Genomic DNA, 24775 nt, shown 5'->3' with positions numbered 1-24775 from the left:
AAATAATACTATAAACCATAGACTATTATATTACTAGCCTTTTGAAAAGTATTTCTGTAAATGGATCATGAAAGAATTTTAAGTTCTAGGCACTTAAAGCTTTTTCTTTAAAATATTCTGCATATGCTTTCTATATGATCAAGCCTTTAAGTAAAACATCTGACTTTCAGAAATGCAAAAGGATTTCCGGATATAAGTAAACCCTTGTGTTTTTAGGATTACAAAATATTTTTTCTTTTTTTTAAAATAAATTTATTTTATTTTTATTTATTTTTGGCTGCGTTGGGTCTTTGTTGCTGCGCGCGGGTTTTCTCTAGTTGCAGCGAGCGGGGGCCACTCTTCGTTGCGGTCCATGGGCTTCTCATTGCAGTGTCTTCTCTTGTTGTGGAGCACGGGCTCTAGGCGGGCAGGCTTCAGTAGTTGTGGCACGCAAGCTCAGTAGCTGTGGCTCACGGGCTCTAGAGCACAGGCTCAGTAGTTGTGGTGCACGGGCTTAGTTGCTCCGCAGCATGTGGGATCTTCCCGGACCAGGGCTCGAACCCGTGTCCCCTGCCTTGGCAGGCAGATTCTTAACCACTGCGCCGCCAAGGAAGCTCACAAAATATTTTTTCTGTATTTTAAATTGATAGTAAGTAATCATATCCTGTACTAGTAATGACAAGTGAAAATCGAGGCAAATATACCCATTGAGAAGGCCTTATAAAAGAATACACATTCATGTTTTAAAATAAAATATACCTAAAACCATAGCCAATGCTCAGCCAAGAAGTACCAATCTGGGTCCTGTGGCTGTTTCTGAAAAGCCTGCATTCGGGATGGTCAGTGTCTGTGCCTTACCAGTTGTTAAATATTTTGATTATCATCCCTACTTATAACTCTGTAGAACCACCAATTGATAAACATATCAATAAAAAGACAGCTCAAAAATGTCACACATAAAAAGACATTACAATTACCAGCAGGTTGCTATAAGAGAAATTTGTGTCTCTTGCTGGTACTTCAGTGATAAACATCATTATCAATAAAAGTAAGAATTTGTTTACCAAAGAGCTTCCCTCAAAGACTAAGGAGCGCTGCCATACCAAGAAAGGCACATCCATAATTATTAAATGCAGGCATTTAAAAGAGTCTAGTTAGCAACTTTTAAAGAACTAGTAGATATTTAAGCAAGATACCACCTAGATAATGGCGTCTAAGGGGGTACTTGGCTGGTAGACGACTTGGGTTTTGCTTGTATGTTCAGCACATAGTCGTGAGGGAAGGATGAGCGGACAGTGCGGTTCAATAGGGGCTGAAGGGGGCGGAAGTTGTCCACCATTCTTTTCTCTTTCTCCCCCTCAGAAGTGAAGAGCAGGGTCCGAAATTGCTCAAGCTAGAAACAGAAACAAGAAGCATAAATAATTTCAATAGAAAAACAGCTTTACTTCATGAATAAATTACTTTCATTTTTACTACCCTGAAACATTCGTCTAAAATTGGATACAGAAGGAGAATTTACTTCTGGGCAGGAATCCCTTCACTGCTGGGCGGGGAATAAAATGTTGTGTGAGGAGAGTAGCAGGAGGTGGTGAAGCCAGCGAGGCACCTGGGATCCGAAGACTGGCGGTCAAAGGCCCTGTCCCCCACGTATTAGCCATGTGCCCAGTCCAAGTTACTTCTTCTTTGGTTCTCAGAAACCTCATCTTTAAACGGGCAAAATAGCCAGGCTACAGGATAATAAAAAAAAGGCTTGATGCATATAGTAACAGTGCCAAAAATGTTTTGTTTTTTCAAAATTTAACTGAATCCTTAACATAAACAACGTAGTCTTGATTGCTTACCGCACCTGGGCATTGCGGACAAGGCAATGCAGGTGGAGGTCTTAACAGGCAGTGGGATGCCTCCTGCCAGCACTGTCCAATAGAACTCTCCACGGTGAAGGAAAGGTCCTGTGCAGTGTTGATTACAGTAGCCACAAGCCACATATGGCTGGCTGCTGAGCGCTTGAAATGTGGCCATTGTGACCAAGAACTAAATTTTTAATTTAGTTTCAATTTAAATGTATTTATACTTAAATGCCCACACGTGTCTTGTGGCTAAGGTACTGAACAGTGCAGCTCAGTATAAAAGGAGTGATCCCAAATCAAGGGCTTGTTTTCCAGTGTGGCAATAGCATCCATCAGTAGCCCCTTGGCTTTCTGAGCAACCATGTTATAGAACACTTGACTTCAAGCCAGCTGGAAAAGCTCTTTGTAGCATTTTTCCTCACTCAATCAGGCACACTGTAGCTACAGAGAGGACAGCCTAGGGCACAGCAGGCAAGCATGGGAAGATTTGTTTGGATTAAAGACTTCAGGCCAAGTAGACCAGGGACAAGCACCAAACACAGTGACCGTACTTGCAAATCACACATATACCCTCATTAATTAGGAACATGTCTGAGTAGTTTATTCTTATTTGGCTAATTGCAAAAGATTAGAAGTAGCCCAGGTATCAATAATACATTTCATTGGAGCTATAAAATGGGCTAGTATATAGCCATTAAAAATGATATTGAAGATAATGTTTATTATCTATAAAATGTTCCACACATCACCGAGTGAAAAGAGCAACAAAATGGCATGTACAGAATGATTCCATTTTGTTCAAAAAATTATATATATTTATATAGATGAAAGAACAGAAGGATTTATGTGTATCTGTATAAGTAAAAGACCAGAAGGATTTATCCAAACAGTGATTAACACTTAGTGGTAAGATTGTAGGTAACTAGGATTATTGATGACAGCTAACATTTTTTTCTTACTGAATTTTCTGTGTTGAAATTTCATTTGAAAAGTCCTCACATGGGCCACTGACCCTCTGATTTATTTATTTTATTTATTTATTTTTCAGTGTTATGTCAGTTTTTAAATATGAAGGATAGTAGCGGAATAAATGTATAAGCCACCAAGCCCAGGCTTATGAGCAAACTCTGTATTCTGTCATTTGTTTATGGTGGTTTTCATGACACAGAATTTTTTTAAAAATTATTTAGTCTACCTTACCAGTTGCTATCTCTGTGACTTCTGGTTTTGATATATGGTTAGAAAAGCTTCCTCCATTTGGACGTATGAAAAGATTTTCCTATGCTTATCCTAGTACTTTTATGGCAGTATTTTTAACATTTAATATGTCTGGAATATATTCTTGTGTAAGGTTTGAATGGTCAATCCAACTTTTCACCCCCAAATGTCTGCTCAATTGTCCCCATCGCTCTTACTGAATAATCTCATCTTTCCCCCTCACTGGGCTGAGATGCAACCTTTATCATAAACTAAATTCTCGTACGTACTTGGACATATTTCTCAATCTACAGTTTTCATCCTATGATTGATCTCTTTATTTGTGTACCAGTACAGCACTATTTAACTATTGAGGCTTTATAACTTGGTTGATTTAATCATCTTTCATTTTCTCTTTCACAATTTTCCCTGGCTCTTTATTTATACTTTTCTTTTAACACATGAGGTTAGAAGTAGCATATCTATTTTAAAATCCTATTGGTGTGGGCTTCCCTGGTGGTGCAGTGGTTAAGAATCCGCCTGCCAATGCAGGGGACACAGGTTCAAGCCCTGGTCTGGGAAGATCCCACGTGCCACGGAGCAACTAAGCCCGTGCGCCACAACTACTGAGCGTGTGCTCTAGAGCCCGCAAGCCACAACTACTGAGCCTGCGTGCCACAACTACTGAAGCCCACGTGCCTAGAGCCCATGCTCTGCAACAAGAGAAGCCACCGCAAGGAGAAGCCCACACACCACAACGAAGAGTAGCCCCCGCTCGCCACAACTAGAGAAAGCCTGCATGCAGCAATGAAGACCCAACGCAGCCAAAAATAAAAAAAAAATTTTTTAAATAAATTTATATTAAAAAAATCCTATTGGTATATTTATTGGGATTACATCAAATTTATGAAGAATAAACAATTCATGGCCAATAACAACTTAAGGAGAATTGACATCACAGGTGTCTATGATGTCTTCCTATTCAATAACATGGAATGAATTTTATCAACTCAAGTCTTTTGTGTTCTTCAGAAATGTTTTAAGTTTTCTTGTTAAGCTGATTCCAAGGTATTTTGTATTTTTTTTCCATTATAAACAGCATTCTTTCTTCCATTATATCTTTTTTAAAAATTTATTTATTTTACTTATTTATTATTTTTGGCTGCGTTGGGTCTTTGTTGCTGCGCGCAGGCTTTCTCTAGCTGCGGCGAGTGGGGGCTATTCTTTGTTGCAGTGTGCAGGCTTCTCACTGCAGTGGCTTCTCTTGTTGCAGAGCATGGGCTCTAGGCACATGGGCTTCAGTAGTTGTGGCCCGTGGGCTTCAGTAATTGTGGCTCACGGGCTCTAGAGCGCAGGCTCAGTAGTTGTGGCGCTCGGGCTTAGCTGCTCCGTGGCATGTGGGATCTTCCCAGACCAGGGCTCGAACCCGTGTCCCCTGCATTGGCAGGCGGATTCTTAACCACTGCGCCACCAGGGAAGCCCTCCATTATATATTTTAACTGATTGTGATTTATACATGTCCAGTGTACTGATTTCTAGAAATTAATATTGTACTCCACTAATTACTGAATTATCTTTGCAGTAGTTCTTTTTATTGTTTCTCTCATTTATTTTTTCTTTTCTGGTCTAATTACATTGACTACTTCCAAAATATAACTTCAGTTAAAATTTAACATAGTAATACTCTTTTCCGTATTAAGCATACTATATACTTTAGAACTGAGATCAATCTCTTTTATCAAGTTAGGGAAGTCTCCATACATTCCTATTTTATTGAAAATTTTTTAAAAAACTGAATGTTGAATTTTGCTAGTGCTTTTTAAGAATCTATGGAAATGATTATTTTTAAAATATATTTAGATTCACTGATATGATGAATTAATATCATTCGTGATATTGAACCATCCTTGCATTACTGGAATAACTACTACTTGAACAAAATATATATTTCTTTTTTTAAAATTTTATTATTTATTTTTGGCTGCGCTGGGTCTTAGTTGTGGCATGCGGGATCTTTTTTTTCAGTTGCGGCATGTGGACTCTTAGTTGCAGCATGCAGACTCTTAGTTGAGGCCTGCATGCAGGATCTAGTTCCCTGACCAGGGATTGAACCCGGGCCCCCTGCATTGGGAGTGCGGAGTCTTACCACTGGACCACCAGGGAAGCCCCCCTTTTTTTTTTTTTTTTGTTTTTTTTTTGAAAGAGGGAAGGGAGGGAAGTTTTTGAGAACCAGGAATCCAGACAGGAACAATGAGACAAGTTTTTTGTTTTTTTTTTTTAATTAATTAATTAATTAGTTTATGGCTGTGTTGGGTCTTCGTTTCTGTGCGAGGGCTTTCTCCAGTTGCGGCAAGTGGGGGCCACTCTTCATCGCGGTGCTCGGGCCTCTCATTATCGCGGCCTCTCTTGTTGCGGAGCACAGGCTCCAGACGCGCAGGCTCACTAATTGTGGCTCACGGGCTTAGTTGCTCCGCGGCATGTGGGATCTTCCCAGACCAGGGCTCGAACCCGTGTCCCCTGCATTGGCAGGCAGATTCTCAACCACTGCGCCACCAGGGAAGCCCCCCCCCCTTTTTTTTTTTTAAATTGGAGTATAGTTGCCTTACACTGCTGTGTCAGTTTCTGCTATACAGCAACGTGAATCAGCCATATGTGTACATATATCCTCTCTTTTTTGGATTTCCTTCCCATTTAGGTCACCACAGAGCAATAAGTAGAGTTCCCTATGCTATACAATAGGTTCTTACAAAGTATATATTTCTTTTAACGTACTGCTGGCTTCTGTTTCTAAAATATTATTTTAGCTTTTTTTTTTGGCCATGCCGTGCAGCATTCGGGATCTTAGTTCCCCGACCAGGGATCGAATCCGTGCCCCCTGCATTGGGAGCGTGGAGTCTTAACCACTGGACTGCCAGGGAAGTCCCTATTTTAGCTTTTTAAAAAATATATCCTTCAGACATACCAGTCTGTAGATTTTTTTTTTTTTGGTCTGATCTTTGGTGGGTGTTGGTGTCAGTTATCCTGGCTTCATAAAAAAGGTTCTGGAACCTTTTGTTCTTGTGAAAATGCTTTGTGATTAATTAAAATCCCATAAAGCAAGCATAAGCAAATATTATTGCAGTTCAGTTATGTTATGAATTAAATAGAATTTGTGTATTAACATAGTAATCACCACTTAGTTGCTAAGGAAAAAATAGACTCCAGGGTCAAAACAACTGACTTAAAATTTCTGGACAGACATTGTTGGGTTCTGCTTTTATCCTGAGGTTCCATAGCAAAATTCCCTTAAAGATTTTAAAGGGTTTGAGCACATCCATTTTCAGCCTTCATTCTTCCTTTTAAAAGGGTCTTGTTTATATAGAGATTCATATTTATATATAAAATATACAATGCATAAAACATATGTCATTGTCAAATATGGAAGTAAAAAGCTTATGTTTCCTAAGTTTTACCTCTTCTCTCTAGTTAATTTGAAGCATTTCCTAATTCATATCCAAATTAACACAAGATGTTAGCACATTTTAATAAAAATGTATGAGCATTACAAGATGTTAAAAACTGATGCCAAAGTTTGAGCCCAGCCTTGTTTTAAAGGGGCAGACTAGAATTTCCTTACATAGAAATGTGGAAAGAACGTACCTGATCATGATCAACCTCTATGGGCTGCTTCTTAATGATCCAAGTGACAGACTCAGAGAGTGGCGGGGTAGTCAGGGACCCTGAGTAGGTCCAGTAATCTGGGCAGGTAGGCATCAGACAGGAAGGGTCGAATGACCCAAATTCCACAAGCATGTCCTGGCCAAGAGAAGGGGTCATCGAGTTATCATTTTATGGTGAAAACCACTCAGGAATCAGATGATGTGGTGACGATTCTAGGGGAGTCTGAGGACCAGCAGCGGTCCAGATGAGCTCCAGGTATCTCCGGGCACCTTAGGACAGAATCATACCCATGCTTTGTTCCTGCAATTAACCATGTATTTCTGATAGTCCTCAGTGGGAACACAGCAAAAACCATTTTCTCCCTCCGTTCTAGTGAGCTTATAGCAGGTGGTCTCCTCTGAACTCTTTGGGAGGCATTAGGTGGTAGCTGGTGCATAAACAAGGAGGCTTTTCCTTTTCAAGAGAGACTAATAGAATTCACCTTTCTAAAATGCAGTGCAAATTAGGAGGAGACAGGATCCTGGACAGAGAGAGGGACAGAGGGGAACAGGGAGGGAGAGAGAGGAAAGGAGATGGGGGTGGGGTGGGGGTAGGGGAGGGAGGAGGAAAAGGAGGGAGATGGAGAGGGAGGGCAGGGTGGAGACATAGGCAGGGAGGGGAGGGAAGACAGACTTCCAGAGAGCAGCCCCTCTGGGATTCTGAATATTGAACAATTAACCTTGACAGCTGGAAAGAGGTATCCACCCTGAAGGATGTGGGTAATTGTTCTGTAAAGCTGGACAAGCCAAGTTTCTCTCAGACTTTTCTGTGCTCCCTGCCTATGGGAGGGTAGCTAGAGCCCAGAAGGCTGCCCTGAGTGTTTGCACAAGGACTGAGAAGGAGCAGGGGTCGGGAGCAGAGGAGGGGACTCGTTATGTTCCTGAGTCCCTGAGTGCTCAGTGGCATGGCAGCCAAACCAGAGCAGTCCGTGCCCAACAACAGAATCACTTCTGTCCCCTGCAGGGTATCCCAGGGCCAGGGGCTCTCTCAGCACAAGCATCATAAAAGACAAGTTGTCTTAAAGGGCAGCCTTCAAAGAGAACCTTAATTACACTGAGGCGAATTACCTTTTCCCAATTCACAGTGCCTTCTTAGTGTCTCCGCTCTGAGACTGAGACATAAACTATATTTCAAGTGATTTAGGAAAAAAAATTACCTTGTGCTTAACTGATGGCAAAATATCCACCAATTTCTGTAGCTCTTTATGATACTTGCCTAGCTAAAGAAGCAATGAGAAAATATTAACAACAATTGACATCTCACTTTTGAAACTGCAACAGAATGAATTAAAATTAACCACCTGGTGATTATATAAAAACAAACCAACCACACTACTTAAGCTACAATTAAACTGGTAATTTAGAATGTTTTAAGCATCACTGAATTCAATTAGACACACAACAAATGAGCAGGCTGTTTGCTGACAGGGTCAGCGTGCCTGCAGGTGAAGGTGTCCTGCTCCATTTAAGCATCAGTTCTTCAATTAATATTTAAATTAATTAAAATTAAAAATTGTTCCACAAAGTAGCGACATTTCTTTTCTTTTCTTTTCTTTTCTTTTTTTTTAGGAGCCACATTTCAAGTGCTCAGTTGCCACATGTGGCTTGTGACTGCTCTGTTGGACTGTGCATTTCTATACCATTTGAAATATATTCATAACAATCTTGTATTTTAAACATTGTCTCAATATTCTTAGAACTTAAAATTGCAGTGTTGTATCTTTTCATCCTAGGATACAACACATCACTTCAAGCTAGTAAGATTTTTTTTTTACCTTTAAAAATACTCCTAGCACAGCCAAACCATTTTCTTCCAGTGCTGCATCCTCAAAGTTTTCAAATTTGACTGCATTCCAATGCACCAAGTGCAGCTGAAACACCATTAAAAGGTGGTTTTACACATGACCATGTAGGATTGCTCCAAAACAGACAGCCTTATTCACATATGATATTTTACTGTGCTTACTCACCAAAAATAAAGCCACTGAGAAAAGCACATGACAGTCTGGTGCAAAATGAGATAGAATTAAAGAACAGGAAGAAATATATGCAGGAGCAGTAATTAATGCTACTTTGGAATAGAGGGATTTATTTGGGGGAGAAAATTTTATATACATATATATGTGTATATCTCCAAGTGAATAACATTTCATTGAGGGAGCAACATTTGTCCATTCCCATCCTGATTTGCCTGAAACACTCATATCCAAAATCCATTTGCATCTAAAGGAGAGATGTTTATATTGAGAGAAATAGATTCTCCCTATGCGAACTAGGAGTTGAAGACAAATTTGTTCAAGGGATAACCACTTAAAATGTGTTTCTTTTTAAGGTAACATTTAAAACTAAATTAGGAGGAAAGTTGTGAAGAAAAAATTCTATTTCCTTTGGCTCCTTTTATTTCCCTACAAATCATTCCTTGTCCATCATTCACGAATCCTCACCTAGCCTCCCGAGTAACACCCTGAAGGTCATGTTTAACTTCTGCCTCTCCTCTCCTGAAGAGGACCCTGCCTCCAGGTCCTGTTGCTTTTATTTCCAAAATGCTTGTCCAAACTGCTTGTTAGGGACTTCCCTGGTGGCACAGTGGTTAGGACTTCCCCCGGTGGCACAGTGGTTAAGAATCCGCCTGCCAATGCAGGGGACACGGGTTCGAGCCCTGGTCCGGGAAGATCCCACATGCCACAGAGCAACTAAGCCCGTGTGCCACAACTACTGAGCCCGTGTGCCACAACTACTGAAGCCCGCTTGCCTAGAGCCCGTGCTCCGCAACAAGAGAAGCCACCGCAATGAGAAGCCCGTGCGCAGCAACGAAGACCCAACGCAGCAAAAAATAAGTTAATTAATTAAAAAAAAAAAATGCTTGTGAAATCGTGCTCTTTTTCTCTATTTCTATTGCCACCGCTTTCATTTAGGCTCCTACCATTTCTCACTTGGGTTCATTTGGCCTGGTGGCCCTGCACTATTGCCTGGGTTATTTCTTTAGGCTATCATTTGAGCCTAGCTTAGAATTCTGGAAGAATTCTGTTTCAGGATCTTAAGGTTGATTTCTGCTATATTATTTGAAATGAGGGCAGTTATCATTTTTACATGTATAAACTGGGAATAATCAAATATGCCCCCAAAAGAGCTACATAGCATTTATAGGAATTACCTGATTCTTCCCGATGATTTCTTAGAACTAGAAACTCAGAACTATCCCCTATTCTCCACTGTTGTCACTGTTCCCAAACTTCTCAACTTACCTCTGCTGGGTAACATTTGCTGTCCACAGTATGCTCGGAGCCCCAGGCATCAACGGCCCCCCAGTGAAAATGGAACTGCTTTAATCGGTAGTTGTGTTCCAGGGGTCCTCCCTTGATCACTGAAATGAAATGGCACATCCAACAATTCAGGGGACAGTTTTTCATGTCGTGGAGGAATGTGGGGGAAAGGTGGAATCTGTGGGTGGACCTCTATATGAACTGTCTTAAATGGAGCACACTGTATCATATACCAGTGTTTATAAACTTGATTTCCACACAGTTAATACATGTGTAAGGGCGAGACCTGCACTCTGAATGGCACCAAGATTTAACTACACTCCAAGCTGCATACAGTTGTTAAAGGCCAATTCTTGCCTTAGTTTTATGTTCTATATTTACTGTGCCCAGTGTTTTTTATGCACAATAAAATGCAAATTTCTCTCAGCATATTTATCTAACCCAATCTCATAAAACTGAAATATGGGTACAAAAGATACTCTCTTTTTTATGCACTGATACTTTGCTTTTCAATTTTTGAAGATACTAGCGTTTCTTTTCCTTACATTGAAATAGAAAAGGAAATTTGCAAGTCAAAAATTATCACCCATCTCCCTTTAGACAGAGTGAACAATGTGAGTCACCCACACACTTTACCACTGGTCTCTGCTGTGCTGAATAATAAATACCTTTTGTTTAGACTAGAGTTTTCTGGAAGTAGTGAAATCAGTACATGATAGGGGAAATACTCAGATACGAGTTTTGAAAGTCACCCTTCCTCAGGCTTTGGGTTGTGCTAATTTTTTTTTTTTTTTGCTTGAATTTGTTAAAGCATGTTGGTTCCTCATTTCTGCCATCTGATCAGACCCTGGCGATGTCTGTCCATGGTTAAACCATACAACAGCACGAAAACCTTCCATCTCATCTGTCTTAATGATTTTAGAGATTATTGCCTCATTAGTTGAATTTTATGTATGCAAATGATTGAGTACAGTCATCCTGAGGTCCAAATACACTGGATATGTCATGCAGTGGTCTACTGTATATCTTACCGGCTTTCATAAATATTTTACATCATTTCCTTTTTTGAAAAAAGAAGTTTTGTAAGAGGTGAGCAAAGATACCAATGACTACTTTTCTTTGAGGGGCAAGGGAAGTGCAGAGAATAATACCACATGATTCACTAAATTAATAGGAGGATGGTACGAAAGTGTAGTGAAATAAACATAAAATATCTTCCAAAAAATTCTTGTTTTTCTATGCCAGCTCCATATTGTGAGCATGACTTTGGCAAATGTTCAATATAATCTGTTGGAATGAAATTGAAGTTCTGGTCCCAAGTTAAGTGACCAGGGCAGAGGAGAGGGCCAGCATTTCCCTCCTATCCCCAGAAAAACACTGGCAACATTTCCTGGACACTTACTGTGCGTCTCCTCCAAAGATGATGAGCAAAGCCGAGAGGAGATGTCACCTCTGGGTGGCTGCAAGGGTGGGGGGCAGAACTGGTCTTCAGGTGTGTTTTGATTCACCCACACAATACTAAACACATTTTTCAATTCATTGCCAACATTTAAAGCTGGCTGATTTCACATCAAAATCCACATTTCCAACTTAATGAGACGCCTTGCCCATGTTGAGCACAGGCCTCCACCAGGTGATAAGAGGCTGGATGGGAGAAATGGCTGCCCCTTTAGATGGTCCCGCCAGTTCTTCACAGTGGCTACTGCTGCCATTTCTCTTAGACGCTCCCAGCCTGGCCTATTCTCATTACTTCTGCAGCACTGTAGGTACATCTGCGTCTGTGACCCCTGGGAGAGATGTTAGATACCAGGCATCTGACTTGGGCTCTTGCTAGCTAGAAAAATCATCACATCTCTATATGTGCTGGGCACTATACCTGTATGAATTGTATGGGGGAGAGGGGAGACAGGGAGGTAGTCTCCTGTATGATGTGGTTAAGAGCATGCATTTTGCAGGAAAAGGACTTCAGTTTGAATTAACTGGCTTTGTGTCGTTAGTCAGGAGTGTTGGCAGTTTCTAAGATGACTCCCAGTGATCCCCAGTCTCCTGGTATTCACACCCTTGTGTAATCCCCTGCCCTGAGTGTGAACTGGACCTTGTGACTTGCATCTAAGGGCAAAAGTGATGGGATGTCACCTTTAAGATTAGTTTACAAGAACACACCGCTTTCCATCTTGCTTGCCCTCTCTGACTCTTCTTGCTTACTTGCTCTCATGAAGCCAGTGGCCATGTTGTGAGCTGCCCTCTGGAGAGGCCCACTTGGCAAGGAAATGAGGGTGGCCCCTGGTCAACAGCGAGCAAGGAACTGAGGCCCTGGGAGAAACTGAACCTGCCAACAGCCACTTGAGTGAGTTTAGAAGAGGATCCTTTGCCAGAGGAGCCTTGAGATAAGACCCCAACCACAGCTGACACCTTGATCACAGCCCAATGAGAGACCCAGAGCAAGAGGACCCAGCTAAGCTGTGCCCAGATTCCGAGTCTCTGAGGGTGGTCTGCAGAACTCTGTGAATCGGCTCTTGCCTGTCTCAGGACTTCCTTGTCTGCCACTTCCTTCATGCACTTTACACAGAGTAACACCTAATACGAGCATCACACTGCCTCACACCTTCACCTCCACACGGAGCACCCAGGTGTCACCTCCATCAGGAAGCCTTCTCCCACCAGATCCCACTTCTCTCACAGCACTTAGCCCTCTTCATTAGCATCATCTTTTCCAGGGTCTGCCTCCCCACCACACTATAAGCTCCTTAAAGGCAGGGACCATCCCTTCCTCCTCTTTCCCATCCAGATACTAACCAGACCCGACCCTACTTAGCTTCTGAGATCAGACGAGATCGGGCATGTTCAGGGTGGTATGGCCGTAGACCCTTCTTCCTCTTTCTATTCTGAACACCGGGCATAGTGCCTGGCATTTAGTGGATCCTCCTTGAAACCAGGAACTAAAGAAATGCACTGTAAACTGTCTGTGGGTTTGTTAATTGAAACATAATGGTAAATTCAGCAAGAGCGAGGAAGAGGGTGGGATCAGGCAGGGCAGGTACATGGATGAGGGGCGGAAGTACAGTTGGCAAGAAACAGGGCATAGAAGGGAGACAGTGAATTAGAAAGCAGATCAGTCATAAGCTATATCAAATAAATATATGCTTATTTATTTGAGGTCACTGATATTTTGTTCTTTCTGTGCTTTAGGATGAGAAAAGCTTGGAAAAAATTAGATAACAAATATAAAACACCTAGCATAGAGTCAGGCTTCTAGTAAGCGATCTATGTAATGTTCACTCTCTTCTGTTGCCTTGAATGTGGAGGCGAAGGAGCTAGCAGAGAAAGGGCTGATGAAGGGAAAGGTAGTGCTCAGGACCCATGCAAATAAAAGCAAATGCAGGAAATGGGTGGGAAACTTGGGGTGATGGAAAAGTTCTAAAATTGGATTGTAGCGATAGTTGCACCACACTGTAAATTTACTGAAAATCATTACATTGTTCTTTTTCAAAACAAGTAAATGTAGGACCAAAAATAGGGAAGCAGAACTTAAAATATTTATGAGGGCATTCTTACTAGGGTCAGAGGTGATGCCCTTTAAAAGTGTAAAGTAAGTGGAACAAGGTGGGGGGCAGGACGCACCCTTAGGAGAACAGCGGGACTCTTCTCTTTAATGCCTAGTGACATTGTCGATGAGATTGATTTCAGAGGAGGTGATAATTTACAGGGATCATCCACAGGACTCAGCCCAAGCGTAATTTAGTGCCCTTCCTCACAATATTTTGTATCCCTCACATGCACTCATTAAAATCAATAACTGTGTCCTATTCAGGGAGCCTAATGACAAAACAGTACCCAGCAGAGGGCAGTGGTATGAGACGCTCACACCCCTTCTCTTATTATCCTCTCCTTTTCTGTAAAGTGGGTTGTGATGGCCCCTCTTTCATTCCTGATTTTAGTAATTTGCATCTTCTCTCTCTTTTTTTCTGTTGGTCCACCTAGCTAAAGGTTTGTCCATTTTATTGATCCTTCCCAAGAACCAACTTTTGATTTCATTGATTTCTGCTCTGTAATCCAACATAGGCATTTTCATCTATAAATTTCCCTCTAGACACTGCTTTAACTGCATCCCATAAGGTTTGGTATGTTTTGTTTTTGTCACATACTTTCCCCAGCCCCTTTCCTTGTATGCTTTATCCCCAGGTCTTTGTAAAGCACAGTGTAGCATCATTTCCTACTTTTTTTGAAATTTAGGACATTGATATTTATTAGACCCTTTCTTTTCTAGAATTAGAATTGTTTCTTGCCTTTCTTCATTACTAGGATGTACTTCTTTTCCTTTTTCTTTATTTTTTTATGTTCATTTACTCTTTCTTCCTCTTTGAATGCTATTGATTATTTTGCAACAGCATGGAGAAATAGCAGTGAAGAATAAGCAGGAAATAGGAGGCAGTCACTGAAACGTGGAAGAAGAGAGAGAGAAAGTTAGGTACTTATTAAAGATTAATGGTATCCTAGAATAATTATTAAAGCATAATGAAAAAGGGCTGTTTATTTGGTCCTTCCTGACAAAATAAGTGGAGAATTAGCAACATCTGTACAATTTTTCTTGCATATTTTGTAAAAATAGTGTGACCGACTCATCTAGGGAAGGTAAGATCAAGGAATGATTTAGTTAGCTGTGTTTGGAGGTAGCTAAAGAACAATTATGAGGAAAATGTTGGTCACTCATTTTCCAAGTAAGATTGCCCAGGCAAATGGGTGGATAAGAATTCTTGAATCTATTATTCAAAAGAAAAAAAAATGACTAAAAAATAAAACAAAAAGCTATTTGCCTTGAATGATCTTGGGGATTAACTCACTTGGTTAAGAAACCCATTAAATAACTTGCCAAGATTTGCAACTCGATTAAAATATTGGCAACAGATAGTCCCTAGTCTGTCAAAGAAATTAGAAGTCTGACCATTATTTAGGATCCTCAGAAGAAAGGAAAAAATGTTGCCAGGGACCTAGATGGGACTGAGACTCATTAATCAAGAGGACTGCTGCGCATGCAGAGTAAATGAATGAGAGTTGGTGTTCTAATAGACTGGGTCTGCCCGTTCTTCTAGTTCTGGCAGGAGTAATGGTAGAGCTCAAAAGGGAGACGAGTAGAGCTCACCATAGTGCAAGATGGCCATCTGGAAAACAGGAATTTAGCTTGCTGTTTGGAAGATTTCTGGAATCCTTATACACAATGTAAATAGATACTGATGAATCTGGGAGGGAAAAGTAATTTCTTTTTAGTTTGAGAAATGAAAGTAAGATGTTCGGGGTTTGGGGGGCATGTCATACCATGGAGGAGAAAGAGGAAGATGGGGGATATAGAGAAACCTAAGCCCTTAAGGACAGACTTGAACACTTCCTGAATCACAGCAGAGAGGTGTGTCAGAGGGCAGAGAACCAGAGAGAGAGGAATCCCATTGGAGGAGCAGTCTGTTTGCAGTTGGGCCAGAGGGCCATACCTAAGTATCAGAGCATCACTAGAAGAATGCAAAGAAAACCAAGATACAGTTGAGAATCCTAGACCCAGGATAAATACAGGAGTGAACACTTCCATTTATACTTTAAGATACACTTTTAACTTCATTCATTAACACTTTCATGGATGCATTTCTTCAACTTCATGAGAGGAATTCAAGTTTCTCAATCTCATCTCTATTGATATTTGAAGCTGGATAACTCTACGTGAATGCTGTGCATTGTATTGTAGGATCTTTAGCAGAGTTCCTGGTCTCCACCAACGAGATGCCAGTAGCACCACCACCCCCCAGTGTGACAACCAAAAAGGCCTATAGATGCTGCCAAGTTTCCCCACTCCCTGGGAAGAGAGGGGTAGCAAAATTGCCACTGATTGAGAACCATTCCTTAAGATACATTATTTCAAATAACAATTACTTCAGACAAATTAGGACAATTTGATACTATCAAATTCGGTTTGAAAAAAAAAAAAAGAAACCTGCAAAGAATTAATCACATTCTGTTTTCAATAGACACTAAAAGTTTCAGGTAAATTTTGAAATCATTAGATTAGTTTATATCTGGGTAGGCTAAAACAAAGATACAAAAGCAATATAATATTTGAATTTAAAAATCTCTTTTAAATTGTATTTCTTTTAAACTAGGTAACATTGTTTAACAAAATTAACAGAACACGAGTTTCCATTTTTCTTACATACCACTGGTCTTAACTAGTTAAGTCTATAACCTCATGCACACATTAGTATGCTTTTTGCCCCATTTCAAAGGTATTGTAATCTCATCAGTTAAATCTGATTAAATAATATTACTATCTAAATAAAAGTGTCTTGTAAAGTCAGCAAGCAGAGAAAATTAGTACATATGCAATACACATATGCAAAAGAAACTGCTAGCAGAGCTTTAATTTCATAGCCTATCTTTATATCACTTATAGACTCTATATAGAGAGATATATATGTTCACTAATAAAAAATACTACCTATACTGGAAGAAAACGTTCAAAAAAAACCAGAAGGGACTTTTTCCATACATTATAAAAGTCAGTCCAGTGAGTCCCATGCCACTGCTAACAAAAGAGGTCCCCGCTCCCACGGAGGCCTTGCGATGTGGCCTGTGCTGACATGAAACTGTCCCTTTAACTCCAGATGAGACCACAAACAGGTCTGGCTCTCACCTGACTTATCTGCAGAGTCTTCAAATTCCACGAGGAAAGAGTACCCATTATTCCAGACGTGGAGGCAGGTGGTCGGGTCGTAAGAGATGGTGAGCGGTTTTAAGCCAGGATCGTAGACACTGTCCCTCCACCGGATGTTGATGGGCGACTGGCGGTCACCCCCCGGGACCAGGTCCACGCTCTCCCAGAGAGGTTGCACTAGGAGAAAGCACATCGGAGGCTGTCCTCGAGATGACGCTAGCTGGAATCCCACTGGGGGATGATATGGTCCCATGTAAGGGTGTATGCTGAGTTCACCTCTTATGTGAGCCAGCTGTGAGGATTAGGCAGCCATCCTGCAAAGCCTGGGTAGAATGTTAGCATTGCTAAGGTCCCTGGAGTCCTGTCACATGAATAGCTATGACACTGTGTATTAAGGTGTACACGCACACTCTGTCCCACACGGGTGCTGATGACATCACTGACGGTGACTTTTCTACCAAAGAGTCAAGCGCCGGGTCTTTGTGGCAAGTCCCTGATAAATCTCAGGAAACTTCTTGTAACAAAGAAAGAGCTATCCACACATGATGGATAGAACCCACATGTATAATTCGGGTGGTCCAGCTCTCTGCCCTTTAGAATCAGCACGGATGGGCAGAACCAAGACCAACAGGAAAGCTGGACAAAATATGAATCAAAATAAATCATTACCAACGACCCTCTGCACCTCACCCCACCACTGAGAATGAGTCTGAGGATTTGAGAAAGTGACAAGGCAGCTGCTGCCCAGTCAAACCCCCCTGTGCATGGCAGGGTCACTGGCGCTCCACTTGTCATAAAAACAAGCTTGCCTCTGGTTGTCTCTTACAGAGGAGACGGTTCTCTTCCTGAGATAGCTGCCCAAAGCAGGATCTTAACCTTGGATTTTTGGGTACAAGTGCCCCAGCAGCATAGACACAGAGCGCTCCAAGGCAGTCTCTGGACCAGTGGTTCTCAAAGGAGGGAGCGATTCTGACCCCGGGGGACATTTGCCAATGTCTGGGGACACTCTCAGTGGTCAAAACTGGAGGAGGGTGCTACTGACATCTAGTGGGTAGAGGCCGGGGATGCAGCTAAACATCCTACGTATATAGGCTGGGCTTTCACAGGAAAGAATTACGTGGCCCCAAATATCATTAATGCCAAAGCTGAGAAATCTTGGTCTAGAGCAAAAAGCAATAGGCAAACTCAGGGCATTCCCTTTTCCCCACCCCGCCCCCCCGCTCAATTTTTTCATATAATGCAGTAATCTCATCTCTAGAGAGGTCTGAACCCAACGTTTTGGGTTTTCTCCATTAGTGTAAAATAACTTCTGAACAACAAGAACTTACTTTAGAGAAGGAGGACTTTCTGTTTCAGAAATCTAAAATGAAAAATGCATATGAATTGGTACAATAGTCATATCGTTATCAGATTAGAATGCAAATTCCTTGCAGGGAGGAGCCATACCTCCCTCCCTTTTTTTTGTGCCCTGTAGCGCCCTACTGGATATATGCCCTTTGAGGATTGATTATCCAAATGCTATTGTTGGGATAAAAAGCTGTATTTGATTAATTTTTTTACATTGTTTTTTATTAAGTTTTATTGGCGTATGGTTGCTTTACAATGTTGTGTTAGCCTCCACTGCACAACAAAATCAATCAGCCATACTGATTAATTTTTAATTTGGTATTTTAAAACTTCCAGAAACCCCAAGAACAGCCACGATTCAGTCTTAAAGCGGCCCGCCGGCACAAAGAAACCTGACAACCTTGTCCACTCTGAGGACTGAGGCTGAGCGTTTGAGCATTCACACCCTTCAAAACCAGCTCGTGAGGGTCTCGCAGGGAGACTCGGGGAGAAGGGAATAAGGAGCAGATCCCTAAGACGATGCCCTCTTTCACCCAAATCGTCCCCCACTTCATTCAGGAAATGGCCTAGAGTCTGCTCTCACCCACACAAACACCAGCCCGAGGAAACTGGGCCCGTTCCTTCAGCTGCTCTTTTATGGTCATAACGCTCCTATCAATTTTTATGCGCCTCGGTTCACAAGTCCAGCTTCCAGGTTTTCTTTCCCCCACCCACCTCCCCCTTTAGGAACCCAGACCATCCCCCCGCCAGGGAGCCCTTGGTCACTGTCCCCTTCGTGAAGCCCGCTTTTGCCCAGGGCTCGTTTTGCTAAAGATAAATTCACATTTTTGTTGTCTCCTCCCTTCCTCTTCCTCCGTTTTAACAAAATACAGATTAAAATGATTTCTTGGTGGTTACTCAGACTTCCCCTCAAAGTCCGAAGGTGATTACGTGTTCTGACTAACGGAGCCTGCGTTTCCAGCTTCTTCTCGTGTGGGGAGAATGAAATAAACAGAGGGAGTGATTCTGTCAACCATGGTTTAAGGGCACGACGTCACACTGTCGTTAGGGAGGTGTCATTAACAAAAGCCCTTTAGATTCCATGTGGTCGGCTTGGCTTTAGTTCTTGTTTACATGACTGGTCCTGGCTTTGATTTACTTTGTGCTTGCACCACCTATGGCTCCAGCCTGGGGCGGTGGGTACAGGGAAGGGGTCTCTTTTAGCCTTTGAAATGTGCAAAGCTCATTCCTGCCTTAGCCCCTCAGTTCCTGCTCCTTCTCCTCCTCAGAAGTCAGTTTCCCCTCATTGAGTTTCAGGCTGGCTCCTATTATATTTAGATATTGGGCTTGTCACTTCCTCAGTGAAATTTTCTCTGACTACCCTCTTATAATATGATTCTCTCTTCTTGTTTTTTAATCATAGCACTCTGATCTTTCCCCTCACAACATTTATTACGCAGGTGTAGTCATAATGATATGCATATGAAGGGTAGCACAATATGCCGCTGTAGGAGAGTAAAAGTAATTTTCCCTCAACCTTCTAGGTCCTTACCTGAGACCTCCCCGTAATCAAAAGACAGATTAACAGGAGAAAAAAAAATTAATTACCTACTTACTGATTGGAGCCCCCACAAAGATATGAGACTCAAAAGTCAGGTGGGCGGTTGTGGCTTAAATACTATCCTGAGCTAAGGACTGGGACGGGTCTGGGCCTTCCGAGGGGAGGAAGGAATTTCACAGGAAGGTGAGAAAAGGAAATATATCCTAAACGAAGTTTAAAGGAAGTTCTCTCAGGTGAAAAAGTGATCTCTGGTAATAGCTCTCTTCCTGCTGCAGACCCCCTTTCTAATGTAAATGTACCTTGCAAAAAAACTGGTAATTTATACTCTGTTTCCAGAGCTTCTCTTGTGTCTGCAGTGTCTCAAAATAATCGGCTCAAAATAATCCATATGTCAAAGAGGCATATTTTGGGGTGGTGAAAGGGAGCCGAATATGCCACCCCCAAATACATCTCTTCGGCATAAGGATTATTTTGAGCTGATTGTTTTGAGAAACAGCAGACACAGGAGAAACTGTGGTAACAGAGTGGAAGTTACCTGTTTGTAAGGGAAATTTACGTTTACAGCGGAAATCTCCATTTGTAAGGGTGTCTTCCTTTCTGTACCAGGAAGAGGAGGATGACTAAATCACCAGAAACTCATCAGTGGAGAATGCAGGACTTAGATCTGCATAACAGCCTTACCCTTGTTCAATGTGCTTTTCCTGGTCACCTCCAGTAATGCCCCTCCCCCAGCATCTTCTTTTCTTTTTAGCTGGAGCGGGTATTGAAGGTGGTATCTAGGGCCACCTGGAGCAGTTACTGTTTTCCTGGGTCTCTCCCGTGTCATCAAGGAGGTATACATGTTATTAAAGTCCTGTTTGCTTTTCTCCTGTTAATCTGCCTTATTCCAGAGGTCTCAGCCAGGAATCTAGAAGGGTAGAGGGAAAATTCGTTCTCCTCCCCTGCACAAATACGCTTAACTATCTGCCTCCCCCACTTCTGCTGTCCAGAGCTGAGCTGCCTTTCAGTCACTTGCGGATTGAGTGTATGAGATAAAGAGCATCGCTGGGAAGGGTACATTCCCCTTTTATCTTTATTTCCTATTACCCTGCTCATCATCACATTATTTTTCCTTTAATCATCCTTCAAATTTGTCTCTTCCTTGCCTTGCCCATGACCACCAGCCTAGTTTAGGCCTCTCCGCCCCGCACTTCATACCACATCCCTTGGTTGTTTCTCCTCCTCTCTCACTCCTCTCTACTCCATCTTCCCAAACTGGTCTTGACATCTTCTCCAACCACTCTGATCTTTCCTTCTTCAGAACTCACACTGCATTCACTCTCACACCATTTAGCACCCAACCATTCCTCATGTAACGTGTATTTGCTTTATCTGCTCAAAGGGCCTGTGTCCTACACTTCTTCTACAGCCCAGGGCCAAATTTGGTACCAGGTACAAAGGAGGCACTGAATACTGCAAACAAGTCCATGCCAAGGCTCTCTACCCTTCCCTCACACTCACAGTCTCTCCAACCAGGCAAGCAGGTTTACCCCAGAACACCTGTGTTCAGGAGATCGCCTCTGCCTGTTTCTCTCTCATTTCTTAAAACCCTACCAGGCTCTCAAGGTCAGTTCAAGCCCCTTCCCTAACAACCCCACACTATATTAAGCATCCCTTCATCTGCTGTTACTCTCTGAACCTGCACTGTCTAATATGGTAGCCACTCGCCCTGTGTGGCTAGTTTAAATTGAGATGTGCTGTAAAACACCTAGGGACTTTGAAGACTTAATACAAAACAAAGAATGTAAAATAGTTCATTTATAATTCTTATATTCACTTCATTTTAAAGTGACAAGATATATTTTGGATATACTGGGTTAAATAAAATATATTAGTAAAGTTAATTTCCCCTCTATACTGTATTTCACCTATATATTTGATATATTAGTAGAATTAATTTCACAAATGAATAAAATGTATTTCTTCTTTTTTTCCCCCAGTTGTTTGTTTTGTTTTTGGCCGCGCAGCAGGGCATGTGGGACCTTAGTTCCCGACTTGGGATTGAACCCGCACCCCCTGCAGTGGGAGCGTGGAGTCTTAACCACTGGACCACCAGGAAAGTCCGTTTCCCCCCAGTTTTATTGAGATGTAATTGACATACTATTTGTTGTTTTTTAAATGTGGTTATCGGAAAATATAGAATTGCCAATATGGCTCGTATTTGTGGCTCACATCATTTATCTACTGGACATTGTTGCTCTATACTCTCGTTAGCCTTTTCTCCTATGCCTTACCCTGTAATATCCTTTTTCTTGAGATGTGCTATTTCCTCATGAAATTGAACACCATCCTAGCAGGCCTAGGGCTTATTGCAGTGATGGGATACACAGGGACCCTCCATGTGACTTTCTTTGTTGGGGATGGTCACAGAATCACAAATTGCCTTGTTAGAGCATCAGGGTTGTAAAAGGCACTTTCATGCTGAGCCCAGGTAACCACAGCATCACGTGCAGTTACCAGTGCAGGAGACTTAAGGCCCACGTTTCCTGGTGGTCAGTTCAGGGCTATTTGTTAGTTCCTTGTAGCTGCAGATACTCCTGAGGTCGTTAAATAAATCCAAAGGGCTCTTAATCGGTCCATTGTTTCTCAAGATTATCTAACTGTTAATGAAAAGACTCAATCTGGGGCATCCTGAGTCTGGATTATCTGGCGATTATCAGATTTCTTTGTGAAGACATTGTAAAATAAGCTTTTTTTCATTTTTAAAAAAATCTATTTATTTATTCTTATTTTTGGCTGCATTGGGTCTTCGTTGCTGCGCGCAGGCTTTCTCTAGTTGCGGTGAGTGGGGGCTACTCTTCGTTGTGGTGCACGGGCTTCTCATGGCGGTGGCTTCTCTTGTTGCGGAGCACGGGCTCTAGGCGCACAGGCTTCAGTAGTTGTGGCACGCGGGCTCAGTAGTTGTGGCTCGCAGTCTCTAGAGCGCAGGCTCAGTACTTGTGGCGCACGGGCTTAGTTGCTCTGCAGCAAGTGGGATCTTCCTGGACCAGGGCTCGAACCCGTGTCCCCTGCATTGGCAGGCAGATTCTTAACCACTGTGCCACCAGGGAAGCCCAAAACAAGCTTTTTAATACTCTTATTCTCCAGGCTTTGTATCCTTCAAAATTAATTGAAGAAATAACTGAACAACTTTCTAACACAGTTCAGTTATTATTAGATCAGTGCTGTAAAATAGAACTTTCTCTGATGATGGAAATGGCCAGTATGGTAAGTGCTAGGCATTTGTGGCTCTAAAATTTTAATGAATTTTAATTTACTTGTGAATACCCATGTGGGTCTAGTGCCTACCTTTTATACAGTACCATTCTATTCCAATTTATCCTAAAAATAAATTTCTCTTCCTTCTAAAATCAGAGATCATGAACAACGTGAATCATTGGAATAATAGCAATTAATAAATATGTACCATTTCCATTCTAGATGATATTCTTTATATTTCATTCAATTAAGAATTAACATTATTACATTTATTTTCTTATGGTCTAAGGTCTCATGCTTAATTTTTAAAAGACTTTATTATTTAAGGTACAGTGATTTCCTATATACTGCCCATGCTCACACGTGCATAGCCTCCCCCATTATCAGCATCCCCCGTCAGAGTGCTACTTTTATTGCAATTGACAAACCTGCACTGACACATCAGAATCACCCAAAGTCCATAGTTGACATTGTGGTTCACTCTTGGTGTCGTACATTCTGTGGGTTTGGACAAATGTATAATGACATGTATCATTCATTATAGTATCATAAAGAGTATTTTCACTGCCCTAAAAATCCTCTGTGCTCTGCCTGTTCATCCCTCCCTCCTCCCAATCCTTAACAACCACTGATCTTTATACTGTCTCCATAATTTTGCTTTTCCAGAATGTCATATAGTTGGGATTATACAGTATGTAGCCTTCTCAGATTGGCTTCTCTCACTTAGTATATGCATTTAAGTTGTCTCCATGTTTTTTCATGCTTTGATAGCTTTCTTATTAGTGCTGAATAATATTCCAGTGTTTGGATGTACCACTATTTATTTATCCATTCACATACTGAAGGACATCTTGGCTGCTTCCAATTTTGGCAATTATGAATAAAGCTGCTATAAACATCTGTGTGCAGGTTTTTGCGTGGACATGTTTTCAACAACTTTGGGTAGATACCAAGGAGTACTGATTGATGGATTGTATGGTAAGAGTATATTTAGTTTTGAAAGAAACTACCAAACTGTCTTCCAAAGTGGCTGTGCCATTTTACATTCCCACCAGCAGTAAATGAGAGTTCCTGTTGCTCCATATCCTTGTCAGCATTTGATGTTGTCAGGGTTCTGGATTTTGGCCGTTCTAATAGGTGTGTTTTGATGTCTCATGATTATTTAACTTGGATTTTGCTGATGATATATGATGTGGAGCATCTTTTCATATGCTTATTTGCCATCTGTATGTCTTCTTTGATGAGGTGTCTGTTAAGGTCTTTGATCCATTTTTTAATTGGATTTTCTTACTGTTGAGTTTTGTTTTCCGATCTACTCTGACCCTAAATTTTTTTTATGTGACAATTAGGCTAAATTTCAGTAGATGATACATGAAATGAAATTAATTTTTTCATCTTGGGTAACGGGTATAGGATTTTATCTTTATTTTATCATATTATCAGTCCGCAGGGTTAGGACTGTCAACATTTACTGTGTGCAACTTGAGATCACAGCAAACAGCAGTTTAAGTTGACACCAGTGATTACCTGGGGAGGGGGACAGTGAAGGTAGAGCACAGGGCACAGGCCCCAGTGAAATGCTGCTTCTAAATTCGCCACAGCCTCCTTCTTCAGTCACTCCCTACTCTGCTCCCGGATCCTAAAAATGGTCAGACATCTGAGGGAGGTGCTGAGCATATGACAGTGATGAAGATGGTGATGATGATAACGACTGTGGTTCTAGAGGTAGCTGCCAACACCAGGTTCTCACTGTGTGGCAGGCGCTAGCTAAGGACTTTGAACATTGTCTTTTCTAACCCTCAGCAATTTTGGGTCATCCTTGCTCACGAGTGTATACTGGGGTACTGAGCTTCCAGAAACAATGAGTACTGTCCTTACAGCTAAACAGATGAGGAACCAGGATATCCAAACAGGACATGCTCAGTGGCCCAGGACAGCAAAGACCAAATATTATCCTGGGTGAAACAAGGAGG

The 24775-nt window shown here is 41.7% G+C and overlaps 1 protein-coding gene across 5 annotated transcripts in view; it reads right to left on the bottom strand.

Moving 5' to 3' along the window:
• Positions 1-275: 275 nt before the first annotated feature.
• Positions 276-24775, bottom strand: part of CA5B (carbonic anhydrase 5B) — a 30398-nt gene continuing 5898 nt past the window's right edge. For 3 of the 5 annotated variants that reach the window (XM_036839435.1, XM_036839436.1, XM_036839432.1), the window contains exons 3-8: positions 16658-16855; positions 9967-10085; positions 8497-8592; positions 7879-7941; positions 6663-6818; positions 554-1372 (exon numbers count right to left, since the gene is read on the bottom strand). In XM_036839435.1, coding sequence (XP_036695330.1) covers positions 1193-1372; positions 6663-6818; positions 7879-7941; positions 8497-8592; positions 9967-10085; positions 16658-16855 — 812 coding nt within the window. In that variant the 3' untranslated portion in view covers positions 554-1192. Of the gene's footprint in view, positions 1373-6662; positions 6819-7878; positions 7942-8496; positions 8593-9966; positions 10086-16657; positions 16856-24775 lie in introns of all 5 variants that reach the window. The other 2 variants (XM_036839433.1, XM_036839434.1) reach the window with 2 other exon arrangements.

Source organism: Balaenoptera musculus, chromosome X (assembly GCF_009873245.2).
Source record: "Balaenoptera musculus isolate JJ_BM4_2016_0621 chromosome X, mBalMus1.pri.v3, whole genome shotgun sequence".
Taxonomy (NCBI): domain Eukaryota; kingdom Metazoa; phylum Chordata; class Mammalia; order Artiodactyla; family Balaenopteridae; genus Balaenoptera; species Balaenoptera musculus.
The sequence above is the reverse complement of the archived record's forward strand: the minus strand, read 5'-3'. Positions and strand labels throughout refer to the sequence as shown.